Source organism: Ovis aries, chromosome 6 (assembly GCF_016772045.2).
Source record: "Ovis aries strain OAR_USU_Benz2616 breed Rambouillet chromosome 6, ARS-UI_Ramb_v3.0, whole genome shotgun sequence".
NCBI lineage: Eukaryota > Metazoa > Chordata > Mammalia > Artiodactyla > Bovidae > Ovis > Ovis aries.
The window spans coordinates 72,510,370-72,530,322 of record NC_056059.1 but is presented as its reverse complement, the minus strand read 5'-3'; the positions used below and the strand labels follow the sequence as shown (position 1 = coordinate 72,530,322).

General features: G+C 39.7%; 3 protein-coding genes across 17 annotated transcripts in view; 2 read left to right on the top strand and 1 right to left on the bottom strand.

Moving 5' to 3' along the window:
* PPAT (phosphoribosyl pyrophosphate amidotransferase) overlaps nucleotides 1–10,747 on the top strand; it is a 38,565-nt gene extending 27,818 nt beyond the window's left edge. For 2 of the 3 annotated variants that reach the window (XM_042251429.1, XM_012180010.4), the window contains 9 exons: nucleotides 323–529; nucleotides 1,749–1,861; nucleotides 1,965–2,110; nucleotides 2,768–2,840; nucleotides 3,589–3,740; nucleotides 4,463–4,590; nucleotides 5,434–5,655; nucleotides 6,949–7,069; nucleotides 8,266–10,747. In XM_042251429.1, the coding sequence (XP_042107363.1) occupies nucleotides 323–529; nucleotides 1,749–1,861; nucleotides 1,965–2,110; nucleotides 2,768–2,840; nucleotides 3,589–3,740; nucleotides 4,463–4,590; nucleotides 5,434–5,655; nucleotides 6,949–7,069; nucleotides 8,266–8,531 (1,428 nt within the window). In that variant the 3' untranslated portion in view covers nucleotides 8,532–10,747. The remainder of the gene's footprint in view (nucleotides 1–322; nucleotides 530–1,748; nucleotides 1,862–1,964; nucleotides 2,111–2,767; nucleotides 2,841–3,588; nucleotides 3,741–4,462; nucleotides 4,591–5,433; nucleotides 5,656–6,948; nucleotides 7,070–8,265) is intronic. The other variant, XM_042251430.1, reaches the window with a different exon arrangement.
* PAICS (phosphoribosylaminoimidazole carboxylase and phosphoribosylaminoimidazolesuccinocarboxamide synthase) overlaps nucleotides 1–18,849 on the bottom strand; it is a 67,522-nt gene extending 48,673 nt beyond the window's left edge. For 4 of the 10 annotated variants that reach the window (XM_060417133.1, XM_042251427.2, XM_060417135.1 and 1 more), the window contains exons 1-2: nucleotides 18,203–18,849; nucleotides 17,292–17,431 (exon numbers count right to left, since the gene is read on the bottom strand). In XM_060417133.1, coding sequence (XP_060273116.1) covers nucleotides 17,292–17,295 — 4 coding nt within the window. In that variant the 5' untranslated portion in view covers nucleotides 17,296–17,431; nucleotides 18,203–18,849. Of the gene's footprint in view, nucleotides 1–1,381; nucleotides 1,577–17,291; nucleotides 17,432–18,202 lie in introns of those variants that run through there. The other 6 variants (XM_060417137.1, XM_060417136.1, XM_060417138.1 and 3 more) reach the window with 3 other exon arrangements.
* Nucleotides 18,850–18,898: 49 nt separating this feature from the next.
* AASDH (aminoadipate-semialdehyde dehydrogenase) overlaps nucleotides 18,899–19,953 on the top strand; it is a 28,220-nt gene continuing 27,165 nt past the window's right edge. For all 4 annotated transcript variants that reach the window (XM_042251421.1, XM_060417129.1, XM_027971013.2 and 1 more), the window contains exon 1: nucleotides 18,899–19,310. The gene's annotated coding sequence lies outside the window, so the exon portion shown is untranslated. The remainder of the gene's footprint in view (nucleotides 19,311–19,953) is intronic.

Below are 19,953 nucleotides of genomic sequence, written 5' to 3'. Positions count from 1 at the left end.
ATTCTTGCCTGGAAAATTCCATGGACAGAGGAGCCTGAGGTGGCAAAAGAGTCAGACACAACTTAGTGACTGAACAACAATCTTACGAAACAAGCATGATTAATTTTGTTATATGAATTCCACCTCAGATATATATTTTAGCGCTTCACAGTTCTTACAATTAGGTTAGTCTTTTTTTTTTTTTTTTTTGAGATTAGAATTCTGAAGCACAGGGAAATTAAGTGAACTTCATTTTCTAATTTGGAATTGTCTGAGCAGAAGCTTATAAAAGTGCTACTAGTGTTTTTTTCCCTAAGATGAGCTTTTATTTTGACTTTGCAAGGGAATGGGTCTTGTAAATCATGTATTTACTGAAGACAATTTGAAGAAATTATATACTTCAAATCTTGGAATTGGACACACAAGGTATGCCACTACAGGAAACTGTGAATTAGAAAATTGCCAGCCCTTTGTTGTTGAAACACTTCATGGAAAAATAGCTGTGGCACATAATGGCGAATTAGTTAATGCTGCGCGCTTAAGGAAAAAGGTAAGTTTTTTTTTTTTAATGCTTTTTTCATGATTGTGATAAATTATTGAAAAGAAGTATGGCGGATCTTGGTAAAGTGTATTGGCTTGTTGTTGCCACCTGTTACCTAATTGCAAAGAACAACTGTAACAGAATTACCTGGAGTACTTGTTTCTCATTACAAATTCTAAGATATTCTCCCCAGAGCCTGAGGTGGGAATGAGGTGGCTTAATCTGCAGTGTAATATGCTCCTGAGGTGATTCTGATGCATTATTTTGGAATAGTGATTTGGAAAATTGATTTAATTATTCCCAGAACTTTGTCCTACCCTTTTCTTAGGCTCTGGCATTGTCATTGTGATAATACAGTTTTTTGCTACCAAATGAAAACAAAAGTATGAAGTAAAAATTATTTTAAAACTCACTATTTAGAGATCACCAGCAAAAGTTCAATTACAAACAATACCTTGTACATTATTTCTAGACCTAACCCCTTACACAGGCACTCAGCTTCATCTCAGCACATTTCACTGCATCAGGGCTGATGGTAGGTAGCCACCATCACCACCACCAGCAAACCTTGGTTAAAAGTCCCTGCTGCAGTGTGCCACTCTTATGGGAATGTGTCCTGTTTGTCAGGAGTGGACTGAAAAAGTTAGAACCACAATCCCAAACCCTCATGCTGTCTCCAGCTGCCTCCCTACCTACCTACTGCAGGTCTACATTGCTTCAGACCTAGTTTTCAAAGGCTTTCCTGTATACCTCCTAAAGCACTTTTTTTTTTCCTGTTTGAAAAGCTTCAGAGACTTCCCATTGCCTCCAGCAGTAGATATACAGTCTATTATTAGTATATTATTAGATATATATACCTACCATTGGTGGGCTTCCCTGGTGGCTCAGAGGTTAAAGCGTCTGCCTGGAATGCAGGAGACCTGGGTTTGATCCCTGGGTCGGGAAGATCCCCTGGAAAAGGAAGTGGCAACCCACTTGAGTACTCTTGCCTGGAGAATCCCATGGAAGGAGGAGCCTGGTAGGCTACAGTCCATGGGGTGGCAAAGAGTCGGACATGACTGAATGACTTAACTTTCACTTTTCACTTTCTTTCACCTTTGGTAGAATGCAGGATTTCATAACAGCATCCACACAATATCTGATCTCTTTCTGTGATGGCAGGCTATTGGGTGAAGGTTGAGTTGGTGCTTCCCCTCTAATGGTTATGACTTTTCTCCTTTCTAAATAGCTTCTGCGTCATGGTATTGGTCTGTCAACAAGTTCTGATAGTGAAATGATCACCCAGCTACTGGCTTATACCCCTCCTCAGGAACAAGATGACACCCCAGACTGGGTAGCAAGGTAATTGTAAAAGTAGACTGAGCTTGCAGCTGTGATAATGAGACCTTTGTCTTGCATGTGTTTATAATGAAAATTATTCATTGAATTATTTAATTGATTCCAGGATTAAAAATTTAATGAAGGAAGCACCCACAGCATACTCTCTGCTTATAATGCACAAAGATGTGATTTATGCAGTCCGAGATCCCTATGGAAATCGTCCTCTATGCATTGGTCGTCTTATTCCTATTTCTGATATAAATGATAAAGGTAATGAACTTCAAAAGAAATACAATAATCTCATAATGCTTTTCCAAGTCATTGTCCTACTATTGGCACACCCTGAAATCTTTAGGTATTAGGAACTTATTGAATAAAAAGGCTAGGTAAAAAAGAAAAAAGTGGCCCTTAGTTTTTTCCTCTTTTTTAGCCACTCCAGGTAGGACGTGGGATCTTAATTCCCTGATCAGTAATCGAACTCGTACTCCTTGAATTGGAAGCACCGACTTTTAAACCACTGGACTGCCAGGGAAGTCTTGGCACTTAGTTTTTAAAGTATATTTCCTTGAATATTTCTGAGGATGAGCCACTTTTAATATATTTAATGGGCATTCCTGTTTGGTTCTGCCTGAATGGCCTATTCATATCCTTTGCCCAGCTTTTCATTTGTGTAGTATGATTTCAGTGATTTTCTTTTTGACTTGTCAGATGTCTTATTCAAGCCATGAAATCATTTTGTTTGAAGGAAGCTTGCGATCTTATCTTTGGTACTAGTCAAATGAAGAGTTCTTAAGGTCATAGTCATGGATAGTGTATGAGTTCTTTTGTTTATAAAATTGGTATTTAACTGTTCTCCTGAAATAGGTAGCCCCTTTTAAATTTCTTGAATTCAATAACTGAATTAATTGATTGTCTTGTGATTTACAGAAAAAAAAACATCAGAAACGGAAGGATGGGTGGTGTCTTCAGAATCTTGTAGCTTTTTATCTATCGGTGCAAGGTAAATTTTGTATCATTCAACGTAACAACTTTTCCATGTCAATTAAAAAACTTTTTACATGAAAGTTTTGCTTCTGATGTCGGCAGGAACACATGCTTTTAAATGCAGTTTATTTTGTACATTGTGCTCAGCAGTTGCACTAACATTAATGTCTTGGTTTAGTTGCTAAGTCATGTCTGACTTCTGTGAACCCATGGACTGTAGCCCACCAGGCTTCTATGTCCTTGGGATTTCCCAGACAAGAATCCTGGAGGGGATTGCCATTTCCTTCTCCAGGGCATCTTCCTAACCCAGAGATTGAATCTATGTCTCTTGCATTGACAGGCAGATTCTTTACCACAGAACCACTAGGGAAACCCTAACATGCCAGTAGTACCTTCTCATCCTGGAACTCGGATCTTGTTTTCAAAATACCGTGAGACTTATTTTAGAAAGGAAGAATCTCCTCAACAAGGAATAGTTATGAGCAAAAAAATTTAAGCCAGAATAAAAATGTTCTCTTTAACCTTCATTCTGCTGCAAATCAATAAAATGCAGGACTTTTATTTTTTAAAATTCTAAATTCAAGTGTAGGGTAGCAGATTTATAGAAATTACTGTTGGAGAAATACTTTTTTTTTTTTAAGCCAATAGACTTTATGTTAAACTGAACCCTTTTTCCTTTATAAGGAAAGGGACTCTGTGCACTTTATAGTAGATAATTAGCCTTAAGGACTGGTTTAAAGTCTCCTTTAACATTGTTTCCCAAGATATTACCGTGAAGTCTTGCCTGGAGAAATTGTGGAAATATCCAGACATAAAGTCCAAACTCTTGACATTATACCAAGGTCTGAAGGAAACGCAATGGCTTTCTGTATCTTTGAATATGTTTATTTTGCAAGACCAGATAGTATATTTGAAGGTAAGTAAAATATCTCTTAAATATTGATGTAAATCTGTTATCTCATTAAAACAAGAAAGTGCTTGGGCCCAAAGGCTTTGAAGGCACAGTTACATGTTGTAAAAAGATCACAGTTCCTCTGACTGTCAGATTTTTTTCCTTTTTGGAGTAAAGATTATGATTTTTAGCTATGTATTAAGGTTAATTGTTTTTAATTAACTGATTAACTTACTTATATTTATGTGGCTGCTTTGGGTCCTAGTCGTGGCCCCTCGGATCTTCATTATGTCACATGGAATCTTTTGTGGTGGTGCATGGACTCTCTAGGGGTAGCACACCAGCTTCAGTAGTTGTAGCACATTGGCTGTCTAGTTGTGGCTTCAGTAGTTGCAGCAACCTGGCTCTCTAGTTGTGGCATGAAGGCTGCAGAGCGCCCGGTCTTAGATGCTCTGCAGCATGTGGGGTCTTAGGTCCCTGACCAGCGATTGAACCATTGTCCCCTGAATTGCAAGTTGAATTATTAACCACTGGACCACTAGGGAAATCCCAAGGTTAATTTTTTTTTTTTTTTTTTAGAGTGAATTCCCCCTGATTTATGAGTTTCCACTTTAATGTTTTTTGGTTTTGCTTTTCTTTTGGTACTCAATTCTAATAGAGTTCTAACAAGCTAGTTTCTTCCAATAATGATATGCTGGGCTATATTATACTAAGTAAAAATCTATTTCCTTTTCCAAATATTCTAGACCAGATGGTTTACACAGTAAGATATCGTTGTGGTCAGCAGCTGGCCATTGAAGCCCCCGTGGATGCAGATTTGGTTAGCACTGTCCCAGAATCCGCTACACCTGCTGCTCTTGGTTATGCAACAAAGGTATTTTCTCTTCATTAACACACAGTGAATTGCTTATTTAGCACTGGGATTAGAAATTCATGTATATAAAGAGAAACTCATCAATTTATGAGTAAGGAGAAAGACAGTGTTTCTTTATAAGAGTTACTTATTTTTCAGCCTTTTCATTTAGTGGCACTGTTTTTTAGTAGATCCACAAAAAATTCACCCAAAGAGTAGGAGAATGATCCCCTCATTTTAGGAAGATAACATCATACTATATACTGAGTTTAGTGGTAATATTTACTTACTATAAAGTACCCTCATAAGCCACTGGTGTATTGTTTCTTGCTGAGTGTGGTTAGTAGTAAAGCTATTTTTAAAAATTTTGTATAATGTTCTTAGTACTATGCTTAACTGCATTTTTCATAACTGAGTAGATTATATAATTATAGTGATTCTGGGGTTTAATACCCAACATTCATTGTGTTGGGAAGTTCAGTTTATGAACTTTTTAAAGAAATAATATGCATACAATATGTGGATTTTTCTCATAGTGATTTATTCTTTGTCATGTGTTCACATTCTTAGCATTTCCTTCTAAGATAGAGAAATAACAATACATAAGAAACATTACAAATTCTAGTAAAATGAATTGTTTCCCCACTAAGTAGAAGACTTTTGATAATTTTTCTTTTTGCCTTGTCTTCCCGACAGTTTAGCTAGTGACAGAAAATTGTAATCTGACGATGGAGAGCTCAAAATTATAACTGCATTTAAAATTTTTACATACATGTTCTAATGGAAGCATGACCCAGAGAAAACAGGGCCCTTGAGTTCTCCATATATGTGCTGCTCATTGTCCTTTTATTCCTTCTCTGTTAGTGTGGGCTTCCATACGTGGAGGTGCTATGTAAAAACCGGTATGTAGGAAGAACATTCATTCAGCCAAACATGAGGTTAAGACAACTTGGTGTTGCGAAAAAATTTGGAGTACTGTCAGACAACTTTAAAGGAAAAAGAATTGTTCTTGTAGATGATTCAATTGTGAGAGGCAATACCATCTCACCCATAATCAAGTTACTCAAAGAATCTGGTGCAAAAGAGGTAAGTAATATTAAAACACCTATCCTAAAGCACCAATAATTTATAATATGATAAAAATCGGTAAAATTTTATGTTAAAATTTTTATAAACCTAATTTAAAACTAGCAAATCACAAAATAGAATACTTTTAAATTTGTAGGATATTGATTACTTTTTTATGAAGATGTAGAAGCAGTCCTACTATAATAATTTGACACAGTGGGTTATATTATCAAATCACAAAGCTTATTCTAACTAAATACTTTAGTAATTCATATTACTAAATGAGATGTGTCATTTACTAATAGTTGATCAGATTTAGAAATAAAATCCACTGTGAAGAAAATGATATAGAAAGCAATATGACAGTCTAAGATAATTATGCTTAAGATTTCTAGCCTTTTTTAATGACTAGTTATGATTATGATATTCTTTGGAATTCAGTGAAAGTCATGTAATGAAGACAAAGAAGTGTAAAGTTAGTTCAGCACCCATACTAAAAAGAATAAGAAATAAATACAGAAACTGGAAATAGCTTATATATCTACCAGCAGGAAATGATTTGGTAAATTGATACATCAGTATGATGAAATACAATGCAACCATTAAAAACTATAAAGACTACTAAACATGGGGAAATCTTTGCTGTTATAAGAAAGGTAAAAAGTAAATGTGGACACTGATTATAGCTTTGTAAATTTTCCTGACAAAAGTCAGAAAATAATGATAGATTAAAAAAAGTAGACAAACATAGTTCTTTGTAATAGCAAGGCTTTCTTTTTTAAAATTATATCCTGGTAGGTGTTATTTTCTTTTTACTAATAAAATGGTAAAATAAGAGGTAGGCAAAAGTTCCTTTCAAGTGTTAGAAGAGAAAAATGAAGATGGTCCTAGGAATGTAATAAATGAGAAATGAGAGATCAGAAGAAAGACATATCCTTGTCAGTAGATGACAGAAAGAAACAATGGACAGCTCTGTATAAAGAACCCTTTACAAGTGGCTAACATTTCAAAATTCGTGCCCAGGTCACTTTAGGGTCTAGAACAGGGCTGCTCCTGTAGGATTCTTGGTTGTTCTTTAAGTTAATTCTAAAAGTAATTCTGACTGAACACTTGGAGGTCTGTATGTAATATCACATGATTTTTTTCTACCTATTATTTTGAAAGAAATTTTGTAGTGTGCTTTGCTGCCCATATGTTTTTAAAACATTCTGTAAAACAATTTTATGTTGCATTTGCCAGTGACAGAATTTGCATAATTGTTCTTCCAGTGAATGTCGAACTAATGAACACATGCCATGATTTCTTTCCAAGGTACATATTCGCGTAGCTTCACCACCAATTAGATATCCATGCTTCATGGGAATAAACATACCAACAAAAGAAGAGCTTATTGCCAATAAACCAGAATTTGAGCATATTTCAGATTATCTAGGTAGGTATCAAAATTTCTATAAACTTTGATCTTTATTCATTTTTTAACAGAAAATCCAAGCTTATCAATCTTTACACTTTTAATGAAAAACAGTGTTCGGTATTTGTTAAAAGATGTTATGTATGTTGAGCAGACAAACAGTGGGAGTGCCTGGTGTAGATGGACACCATAGTGAGTGCTGTGATAAGAGAGCTAGGCCAGGTGAGCTTGGAGGAGAAGGAAGAAGGGCTTTCACAGCAGAGAGCTGTGTTATCAGTTCACATCTCCCGAAGCTCAGATCAGAAGAAAAACAAGTACTTTAACCACAGATTTCTAGTAAAACAATTTGGATGTGAGTACAAATCAAAGTGAAAAGCTTGTGTAGACTCATCATTAACAATGAGGTCAGAAGACTTGCAGATGGAGGTCAGCCTGGGAAGACATTTACCTTTCAAATTCAGGTGAGGTATAAACTATAAATATCATCTACATGTTCATCCATGTGTGGTATGTCCACCACATTCACTGTTTACGGCTGGTGTTTCTCTTGACTGGTCATGCCTGGTTGTGTCTGTACCTTACCAGTTAAGTATTTTGAACATTACCCAACTGATACATTGTGAACACTCACTCTTTGCCAGGACCACATCTATATTATTGTAATGATATTATGAAAATGCTATAGTTAGTATTTCCCTTATCTGATAGATGAAAAATATAGACCTGGGAAAAGTAAATGACCTTGAGCTTAAATGAGAACCGGGACTCCTGAAGCCTTTTGAATCCATTTTAGACACAAATTCTCCAGTGCTATTTTAAATTATGTTATCCCTTAAATTCCAATTTAAAACTTAAAAAAATAATAAAGACCCTGTGTTTTATTGATGCTCCAGCCACCACCACCACCCTCCTTTTTTTTTTAAAAAGAGAGGCTAAAGGAGAGAATTCCCTAGCAGTCTAGTGGCTAGGACTATGAGCTCTTACTGCTGAGGGCCCAGGTTCAGTCCCTGGTAGAGGAACTAAGATCCCAGAAGCCACGTGGCCAATAAATAAGTAAATAATTGACATTTTTAAAAAATAAATTAAAAAAAAAAAGAAAGGCTAAAGGAGACATTTTTATTCTGGCTTATGTTTTTCTGTTTGTAACTATTCTCTGTTAGGCAGTTCTTCCTTTCCAAAGGAAGTGTCATGACCTTTTCCCCTCTTTCGCCCTTTAGGAGCAAACAGTGTTGTATATCTGTCAGTAGAAGGACTGGTTTCATCTGTACAAGAAGGAATAACACTGAAAAAACAGAGAGTGAAAAAGCAAGACATTATGGTTCAAGAAAATGGGAATGGTCTGGAATGTTTTGAAAACAATGGTCATTGTACAAAGGAAGATATTATGATTCAAGAAAATGGGAATGGTCTGGAATGTTTTGAAAAGAATGATCATTGTACAGCTTGTCTGACTGGAAAATACCCTGTGGAATTGGAATGGTAGCTGCCAGGGGCAGACATCATATTTCAGGACACAAAAGCTGGTGAAGAAGTTGTAGTGGGTATACCTTCATTTACTGTTACTCAGTTGGTACAGTGTGAAATGCCACATGCTTGTAAGTTCTGAGTTTTTTTTCTGAAAAGGATACCAAATTGCTATGATTTATTCAGTAATCCTGGATAAATACTTTGGTATTACATAGGAACTTGGATGATCCTTTCAGTTTTATTCAGTACTGTTATTTTTTAGAGATCATGTACATTTCAGATCATCAGCAGTAATGTAGCAGATAGGTGAATTTCTGTTTTAGAGAGGATTGCCAGGTATTATACTCTCACAGGTTGTTAGGAAATTTTGTGGAATGTTTAAGAGTTACTGAAATTCATTTATGGAATATTTTCATGGAGAAGGAAATGGCAACGCACTCCAGTGTTCTTGCCTGCAGAATCCCAGGGACGGGGGAGCCTGGTGGGCTGCCGTCTATGGGGTCGCACAGTCGGACACGACTGAAGTGACTTAGCTTAGCTTAATTGCATTTAATACAACAGTATGTGGTTTTTTTTGTTTTTGTTTTTGTTTTTTTCACTCAAGCATTAGCTAGCTTGGTTAGAGAAGACAAGTGGTTAATGGTCAAAAGACAAGTGGTTAATGAAGCCAGGTCCATGCTTTAAAGAGTTTGCAAGAGGTTAGACTAAGGTGTTGTGATGCGAACAGGACCTGTGAGTTCATTGTTCATTATATATCATACAATTCAATATATCATATTCAATTAAACTTGAATCCATTATACCCCAAAGTTATCTATCATCTAGAGTTCTCTTAAAAAAAATACGTTTTGTGCCTCACTTTCCTCACCTGTGCGATGAGGTGTTTATATTATTAAATTCAATAACTAGCAGTTATTTTGGTGGTTAGAGCCATCATTCCACCTCCCAATGTTAAGACAGTAAATTAGCTTTTGAAATGTTGGCTGTTGGTCTGCAGTCAAGATTTCAAAAGGGAGACATAGTTTGCCACCTAGCTTTGAAATGCCCTGATTGTAAAAAGATGTCTGTGCAAAAAATTTTCCTACATTTGACCAGAAAGTGTTAATATGATCCATACTATTTAGTGCCCTTATGGTAGAAGCACAGGAAGTAACCTAGTACATTTGAAGTAAAAGATACATTTTTTTTAGATCCAAACAAACGTTTTATCCTTCATTGGATTATATGCCTTTTAATGAAGTACTTGATCACTTGCAAATGTGTATGCAATGAGATGATCAAGTAGAAACACTGTAGGGGCCAATTTTAAGGAACAAGGAGACAACAACTTTTTCCAGTTAGTGTACTCATCTAATTCCAAGCATTAAACACTTGTTTTACTTTACCGAGATCTAAATAATGGCATTTTTTTTAAGGTTGTTTTTTTTTTTTTAACTGTTAACATCTGAGGTGACTTACCCTCAGCCCTTGCTTATGTAAGATTTTTAAAACATAAAAGTGTTTTTTTAGGTGCATTACTTTGATATGGTGTACATAGTGTCCAAATCCACCCAGAATTATAATATTTATTAATAACCATAGTCTTTTTCTCTTCGTTCAGTAGTTTCATATGTTGTGTCATGGCAGGCATGAGAAACTGTTGACAGCTCTTTAAGCCCAGATGTGGCAGGCAGCAGTGGCCACATAACCCTGTGGTGGGAACACAAGCACACTGGCATTTGAATGCCGCCCTGGGACCATTGTGTGTGTAGCTTCTGGTCTTAAATGTATTCTTTGTGGCACCATGGAGGCGGCGAGACCTTTGTGTCGCTTTTAAACTAGCCTTACTTACATTTTTTACATTTGATTTTTTAAAATAAAACAAGAGACTCAGGGAAAGTACTAAACCAAAATCTCTGATTTGACTTTTGTGTTTTCCATAGTTTTTGGTTTTATTGAGGTGTTTTTAGAAAAGAAAATGGTACTGTGACACTTTAGTACTTTTACAGATTTCTGACTCTTTCTCTACCATGACCTTTTATTTCACAAGTTTCTGAACTGTGAATTACAGTTTTATATCAGTGTAATCTCAAATGTTGTTTAGCTGCTTTAAATTTATATAGGTATGGTACACTGCAGAGAAAATGAGAAATATGTTTTCACAGAATCTGTACTGTGAACCAAACTAAGCCTACTTTTTGTGAATTCCTTGTGATGCATTGGTGACAAATACATGTAATGAGTACATTTAAATATGTGGGTGTACTTTTTCTAAATAGAGATTTTTAGGTAGTGCATCATGGTGAACAGCACAGTGACAGTCATACTCAGGATCCGTTCTTGGCTTCACCTATATCTTACTTCTCTGACTCAGGCATTTCAATAATAGGACATCTCTTATGAACCAGGCAAACTGCTGATGGAGTAGGAGGGGTGAATAAAGCAATTAGAAATGCAGTGCTGAGTAAGCACTGTGATAGTGGCCAAGTTCTGGGAAACACTAGCAAGAACAGGGAAGGTGTCACAGAAGAGGAGGCTTAGATTTTCAAACTGTGTGCATTGTTGGAATGGAGTACTCTTTAAAATAAAAATAAAGTAGATAAATGAGAGTCCAACTATATGACATTCTCAAAAAGGCAAAACTATGGAGACAATAAAAAGATCAGTGGTTGCCAGGCCTTGGTGGGGAGAGAGGGTTGAATAGGTGAAGCACAGGGGAAATTTTTAGGATAGTCAAACTATTTTCTGTATTACTATGATGGTGAATAAATGTCATTTTATATTTGTCCAAACCTATAGAATATATCGGGTTCTCATATATTACTTTACTTTGCCAACAAAGTCCATCAAGTCAAAGCTATGGTTTTTCCAGTAGACATGTGTGGATGTGAGAGTTGGACTATAAAGAAAGCTGAGCACCGAAGAATTGATGCTTTTGAACAGTGGTGTTGGAGAAGACTCTTAAGAGTCCCTTGGACTACAAGGAGATCTAACCAGTCAGTCCTAAAGGAAATCAGTCCTGAGTGTTCATTGGAAGGACTGATGCTGAAGCTGAAACTCCCAATACTTTGGCCACCTGATGTGAAGAACTGACTCATTGGAGAAGACCCTGATGCTGGGAGGGATTGACGGCAGGAGAAGGGGACGACAGAGGATGAGATGGTTGGATGGCATTACCAACTCAATGGACATGAGTTTGGGTAAACTCTGGGAGTTGGTGATGGACAGGGAGGCCTGGCGTGTTGTAGTCCATGGGGTCTCAAAGAGTCGGACACGACTGAGCGACTGAACTGAACTGAATAGAGCATATGACACCAAGAATGATCCCTAATGTAGACTAGAAAATTTGGGTGATAATGATGTGTCAGTGTAGGTTCATCAGATGGACCACTCAGGGTCGGGGCGGGATTGATAACAATGGAGGTTATTATATGTGGGGGTAGGGGGCGTATGGGGGGCTTCCCTGGTAGCTCAGCTGGTAAAGAATCCACCTGCAATGCAGGAGACCCCTGGGTTCGATCCCTGGGAAGCTCCCCTAGAGGAGGGTATGGCAATTCACTCCAGTATTCTTGCATGGAGAATCCCTATAGACAGAGGAACCTGGTGGGCTACAGCCCATGGAGTCGCAAAGAGTTGGATATGACTAAGCACAGCCCAGCACAGGGGGCACATGGGAACTCTGTACCTTCTGCTCAGTTTTGCTGTGAACCTAAAACTGCTTTAAAAACAGTCTGTTTAAAAATAAGGATACCAGGGGACTTATCAGTCTTCAGTGGTTAAGACTCCGAGCTCCCACTGCAGCAGGCACAGGTTTAATCCCTGGTCAGGAAATATGATCCTGCATTCCTTACAGCATGGCCAAAAAATAAAAAATAAAAAATCACAAAATAAAGACACCAGGGTCCTACCTCTAAAAAACAAAAACAATAAAAATAGATGCATATGGTTAAAGTGAAGAAAGCAGAGGCCATCTCCAGGCTTCTATAGTGCATCCACATTTTAAATATTTTTTCTGTCATTAATCTCTGTATGTTTTAAATAATTAGTTCATACTACTTACTGTACCAATTTTAGATATTATCTCTGCTACTGCTAAGTCGCTTCAGTCGTGTCTGACTCTGTGCGACTCCATAGACGGCAACCCACCAGGCTCCCCCGTCCCTGGGATTCTCCAGGCAAGAGATATTATCTCGATTTCCCTGGAATCTAGCAAAGTGTGCTTTGACAAACTTAATCCACTTAATCATATTAATATCATTGCCTCTCAGAATCTTGCCCTAGAGCATCAGGTGAGTTTCTCATGCCTTTCTTTGGGTTTCAAGTAGGTATAGTCAACTTCTCTAAGGAAAACAGCCCTCATGTTGATCAAAGAGAGAATCCAGACCCCTCAACAGTAGAACTGCACAGACACTTCAGAGTAAACAGCAGCATGCAATGTAAGCTTGTTTTTGTGTGCAGAAATTGTCTTCTTATGTAGCTCAGTGGTTGGATGGCAGGAATCAATTAACTGTTTTGGAATTTCTCACTGCACTGTGTCAAACAGAAAACGATGACACAAAGGAGACCCGGGTTGGTCCTTGCACCCTTCCTCAATCATTGAAAATTGCCTGTTTGGCTTCACTGATGGTTATGTTAGATGTGATGGTTAATTTTGTTTCAGTTAGGTTAGGCTCTGGTGCCAAGTTGTTGTTGAAACACCTGTCTAGGTATTTTTTAGATGTAATAAACATTTAAATCAGTAAACTGAGTAAAGCAGATTGCCCTCCATAGTGTGGGTAGGCCTCATCCAGTCAGTTGAGGCCTTAAGAACAGACTGTAGTTTCCTGAATTAGAATTCTTGGGCCTGCACCCTAGAAACCCTGCCAGTTTCCAAGCTGTTTCAGGGCTGCAGCATCAACTCTTAACCTGAATTTCTGGCCTCTGGGTCTGCCCTAGGTTGCAAACTTGCCAGCCCCCACAATTCTTTGAGCCAGTTTCTTAAGCTCCATTTATTCCACTGGTTCTGTTTCTCTAGAGAACTCTAGTGGGCTCACTCTTGCAGACAGCCTGACTTCCCTTATCCTCCCAGTTTTTTCCGTTGCCAGGGAAATGTGCCGAGCCTGAATGAACTCAACCACCCGTCACTCTTTCCTCTGCCTTCAACTGGGCAGCTGAGCTCCCTCAGAATAAATCATACAACACAGTCCCAACCGTGTTATGGGCTATGATGCTACAGGTTATAGCCCTGTAACCTAACCTTGTCTCCAGGGTAGGATCAAGGACTTTGAAAGTTAGTTTTGAAATAATTTTTATTTTCAGAAGAAACAATGACATTGACAACTGAGAGAAGAGTTGGGAAGTAGGTGAAGAGAAACAGTAAAATGAGAATGTACCAATAAATGTGCAAAGGATCCCCAAAATACTGGGGTATGTATTTGATTATCGGGAATGGGAACCATGTAGTAAATGGAGAAGAATAAAAAGATACTCAGGAAACAGGTGCAAAACACATGAGTCACTGCTGTCAAGAGGGATTAAATTAGGTCAGACTTGGAAACAATGCAGCTGCTATAGATTCTACGACAAGTGTTAAGTCACACAAGTGTTAAGTCACAGTTTGGGAAGGGTCTAGGCTTGGGCCCTATTTAAAAGCTAATAAGGTAACCTGTTACTGTTTCATGGCAGTGCACATGAGGTTCCTGGGTTAAAGACTTGAGAATTTCATTACTCGTGGCCAGAGCATCCCGTTTGATGGCTCTCCAAGCCTCCAAAATCCCCCTGGGTGACCAAGGTAGACACAAATGGATGTCTGCACACAAACTGGGTAGTGTTACAGGAAAAGAGTATTAAGTTTGGGGGGATTCATTCTTTTTACAATAAGTGGAAGCAAGCCTGCTACTTGGGGAAGACATTACCTCAGCTCTGAAGATAGAGCACTCTAAGCAGTCAGTACCTTGTATTCTTTGCATACTTGGTAAGAATTTGCAGGGACACTCAGGGTCCATGGCCAATTGCTCCCAGCAGTATGCTAGGTTCATGGGATGGGGGTTGGAGGAGGACAGCTAAATTCTCAAACAAAGTTTGAAGAAAGGCGATGTTGAAGCTGTGTTTCCATAATAGGAGTAACTGTTCATCGAGCCAGTGTGGAGAGAGAAAGGGTTTTTAGCCTGTGACCCAGCCGAAGCACAGGTGTGGAAACTTGATAAGGGTTTGGCAGACCCAGAAGACTTACGCTGCTGCTGCTGCTAAGTCGCTTCAGTCATGTCCGACTCTGTGCGACCCCAGAGACGGCAGCCCACCAGGCTCCCCCGTCCCTGGGATTCTCCAGGCAAGAACACTGGGGTGGGTTGCCATTTCCTTCTCCAATGCAAGAAAGTGAAAAGTGAAAGTGAAGTCGCTCAGTCGTGTCCCAACTCCTAGCGACCCCATGGACTGCAGCCTACCAGGCTCCTCTGTCCATGGGATTTGCCAGGCAAGTGTACTGGAGTGGGTTACCATTGCCTTCTCCCAGAACTAGAGTCTTATTATAGCTGGATCTGACAGTACCAGGTGTGGGGACTGTGGAGCGTGGGCTGAGGAAGCAGTGGTTAATTGTGAGAGGTTAGGCTAGAAAGATAATGAACTATCTCACTTGCCTTACTAGAGTCTGAATGCCATGTAGGCAATGAGACCACTGAAGCTTCTTAAAGAATGCTGTGGCTGCTCTGATGGATGTTTTAGAATGATCAGTCTAGATTATCAGGTAAAATGGTATCTTAAACATAGTCTTGTACATTTGCTTCCTCTTAGATCCCCTGAAAATGACAGTAAAAGGATTTTTTAGGGTCACAAACTCAAGGATAGAAAGTGATAACAAAATTCTGAAACCAAAAGCAAAGGGCTCAGATGATTTGGAAAAGCTCAGATATGCAGATGACACCACTCTTATGGCAGAAAGTGAAGAAGAACTAAAGAGCCTCTTGATGAAAGTGAAAGAAGATAGTTGGCGTAAAGTTCAACATTCAGAAAACTAAGATCATGGCATCTGGTCCTATCACTTCGTGGGAAATAGAAGGGGAAACAGTGGCAGACTTTATTTTGGGGGGCTCCAAAATCACTGCAGATGGTGACTGCAGCCATGAATAAAAGACGCAGACTCCTTGGAAGCAAAGTTATGACCAAACTAGACAGCATATTAAAAAACAGAGACATAACTTTGCCAACAAAGGTCTGTCTAGTCAAGGCTATGGTTTTTCCAGTAGTCATGTATGGATGTGAGAGTTGGACTCTAAAGAAAGTTGAGCGCCAAAGAATTGATGCTTTTGAACTATGGTGTTGGAGAAGACTCTTGAGAGTCCCTTGGACTGCAAGGAGATCCAACCAGTCCATCCTAAAGGAGATCAGTCACGGGTGTTCATTGGAAGGACTGATGTTGAAGCTGAAACTCCAATACTTTGGCCACCTGATGTGAAGAGCTGACTCATTGGGAAAGACCCTGATGCTGGGAAAGATTGAAGGCAGGAGAAGGGGACGACAGAGGATGAGATGGTTGGTTGACATCACCGACTTAATGGACATGAGTTTGGGTGAACTCCAGGAGTTGGTGATGGACAGGGAGGCCTGGCGTGCTGCAGTCCATGGGGTCGCAAAGAGTTGGACACGTCTAAGCAACTGAACTGAAAGACTAAACCAGCAGGGAGCAAAGCCAGTAAGCAATACTATTTACATCATTTTGTTTTGCTAGGTTGTGTCCAACTCTTTTGGGACCCCATGGACTGTAGCCTGCCAAGTTCCTCTGACCATGGGATTTACCAGGCAAGTAAATGCAGTGGGTTGCCATTTCCTTCTCTGGGGGATCTTTCTGACCCAGGGATTGAACCCTCCTTGCGTTGGCAGGTGCATTTTTTTTTTCTTCCCTACCACTGAGACATCAGGGCCCTAAAAATCTGAGAAACTGGCTTCTGGAAGTAAGGATAAAGAGGGTAACTAAAAGGATTGGCAATTCCCTTGGGAATGAATTATACCCTTATGATACCACCCATCAACCTAAAAGCCTAACTCTGAAAGCCCTTTTATTTGAGAGAGAGTAAAACAGAGAGTCCTTGTATTAGAGGACATCAAGCACTTGGAAATTTTTATACTGAATTCTGAGACCTCCTCCCAACCTCTGCAGCCCTTTTCTCTCATTTGGTTTTCAAAAAACATGCCACGGACTCAGAACGTTCAATCAGCTTTTAAATGTCCCACTTTTAAGTAATCATTATTACCAGACACCTGTGGAAGCCTCTAACATAAGAGTCCAAAAGCAACAGAAGAAATAGAGACTGAAAGGGGAAGAAAAACTCAAACAAGCTATCACTAATATCAGAATTAAATTACCCTGGCAGGTAGCAGTAGGATAATTAAATTGTCGTACTGTAGCCATGAAAGACTGGAAGGGCTTAAGGGAAAAGCTGAACAAGAGCACCTGAAGTAAGAGAGCAGAAGTTAGCATTTTAAAAATGCAGATGGCAGGCAGGGGAGGAATACAGATTGTAGGCCCCTCCCTCACTAGATGACAAATTCAGAACCTCTTGGATTGGAGATTCAAGAATCTGGAATGTGTTACATGGCCAGCTGGGCAGTGGTCTAGAGACTGGGGACAGCAGGACAGAGGATCTAACTGCATACAGCAGGGTAAAAAGAAGTTGGGTGGGGGTGGGTATCTAGGCTTTTTCTCCCCGACTCACTGGGTGGATAATGGTGTCAGTGCCAAATATAGAAGCAAAGATACACATCTGACACTGTTCCCCACCCCCCAACACACACACACACCAAATAAAAGACCAGTGGTACATACTCATGGGCAAGTGGAGGTATCTCTTACTTCGATTACTGCTACAGTTTCTTGCCACCAATGCCTAAGGACACAAGAGCACTGTGTTCTCATTCCTTTATATCATCATTTGTTGATGCCAGGCTGCTTCCTCAGTCCTTCCCCTAGACAAAACAAAACCAAAACCCCGATCATTTTGTAACTGGGAAAGTGCTTCAGAAAGCCAAACTCTTTGACAGCAGATGTTTGTAGCCAAGTTAAGGATTTATTTGCAGGGTGCCAAGCAAGGGCATGGGAGACAGGTGTCAGATGCACCCCATCTTGGTCTTTAAGTTAGGGATGTTTTAAAGGGTAAGAACAAAGAAATTGGGATGAATCACCATCTTTTAACTTTTAAAATATATTTACTTATTTGGCTGCACTGGGTCTTAGTTGCGGCAGGAGGGATCTTTCACTGTGCACAGACTCTATAGTTGTGGCACACAGGCTTAGTTGCTACATGGCATGTGGGCTCTTACTTCCCTGACCAGGGATAGAACCCACCTTCCCTCCATTGCAGACAGATTCTCAACCACTAGACACTAGGGAAGTCCCACCATTTCTTAATCTGGTTTTGTGAGTCAGGTTGTCTGCAGTTTACAATTCTCTGGCCCAGTGATACAGGTCTGTGAGCTCATCTTGTCCTGGAGAAACAACCTGAATTTGTATATTATTGATGATATACCTACCTACATTATATAAGTATATATATATATATCTGCAACAGCAATTTTAGTACATTAATGATGTTGTCAAAAATAGCATTCCTTAGTGGATCAGATGGTAAAACGTCTGCCTGCAATGGGGGAAGATTTGGGTTCCATCCCTGGGTTCAATCCCTGGGTCAGGAAGATTCCCCTGGAGAAGGAAATGGCAAGCCACTCCAGTACTCTTGCCTGGAAAATTCCACGGATGGAGGAGCCTGGTAGGCTACAGTCGACGGGATAGCAAAGAGTTGGACACGACTGAGCAACTTCACACACACAGTCATCTGACTGGTTGATTAATATTCAGTTAGCCCAAGATTGGAGAGGGCAATGGCATCCCACTCCAGTACTCTTGCCTGGAGAATGCCATGGACGGAGGAGCCTGGTAGGCTGCAGTCCATGGGGTCGCTAGGAGTTGGGACACGACTGAGCGACTTCACTTTCACTTTCTTGCATTGGAGAAGGAAATGGCAACCCACTCCAGTGTTCTTGCCTGGAGAATCCCAGGGACGGGAGCCTGCTGGGCTGCCGTCTGTCGGGTCACACAGAGTCGGACACGACTGAAGCGACTTAGCAGCAGCAGCATCAACTCCAAACGATCTCTTTCTAGCCAGCCGTATGTTGAACGAGGAGCCAGTTGCTTCGAATTAAAGTTTCTCGCTCAGAGTTTCTTGGCAAGTATGAAAGGGTACGACTCCAAGGGGGTCAACTCCAAAGTCCTCGCAAACTCTGTCCAAAATCCAACGTGACTGGAGTGGAGATTTGAAATGAGAACAATCAGCAAAACGCCAATTCTTTTCAGCAGTGGCCTCCGAAGCTCGGAGAAGGGGCGGGGCGGAGCGGAGCAGAGTGACGCTATCTGCGCCGGGTCGCTCGTGTGACGTCAGCAAGGCGACGCGGAAGATTATGGGTGAACCCGCGTCATTCAGATCTCGGAAGGCTAGGCTGGATTTAAACCTTGGGAATTATTGATTTATTCGCTGTGTGTGACGCCTTGGGGTTGGGCTGGCGGGAGAAGGTCCGGATGGGCTCAGACCTCCCCGCTACCCTCTCACCTCTAGGCCTTCTGAGTGGGTCTCGACAGGAAGCGGTATCCAGTGGGGACCTGTGTGAGGGAGGAGAAGTACGGCGACATCTGGGGCTGCCTGCACACAGGTTTGCTTAGCTTCCGGGCTAGCCACCAGTTGGCCTCGGATTTGAATTAGTAGTGTCTGGCGGGATGGAGTGGTGCAAAGATTAAACTTGACGTGTGCTCTCTCCACTCACTCTGCATTAGACTCTGCACCTTATTTCAAATGTAAGTTGGCTTTTCTTAATAGCATGATTTCGAAAAGCAATTGGAAAAACGTGTTGAAGGGTAAAAAGTGCATTGTTATTAATCGTAGTCGCTTCATGAACGTTAAGAAGCCGGTGGATACGGGGAAATAAAGTTTTTAGGTTCTTTATCAGTATTTAAAATAACCAGTAACCTAGGAAGAGTGCCTAACCTCTCATGACTCAATAGCAGCCTCTATTGATATAAAGTTGCAAGTATCTTAAAACTTAATGATCGCGTTACACATATAATCTATTTACCAGATTTTCCATTTCTTTCCCCCTTATGTGGTCCCAGAAATGTTTGGACATCCATTTAGTATTCTCCATTGAAACAAATGTATTTATGATTCAGTTAATGAAAACGAGAACCTTAGACAACAAGAATAGATTTGGCCTTAATTCTCTTAAAGAGAAAATTGGTAATTGAAAGTTTAAAAAACATATTAATTGTATAGATATGTATAGGGAATGTTGTAATTTGTCATAAAAATGGCTTTTAAAAAAATTCATTTTATCTTGTGCATCAGAGAAAGAGCAAGTATTTGTAGAAAAGCTTATTAAAAATACTGCAAATACGAAAGTTATTTTATATTTAAAAGTTTGTGTTTAGAAATCAGAGTATT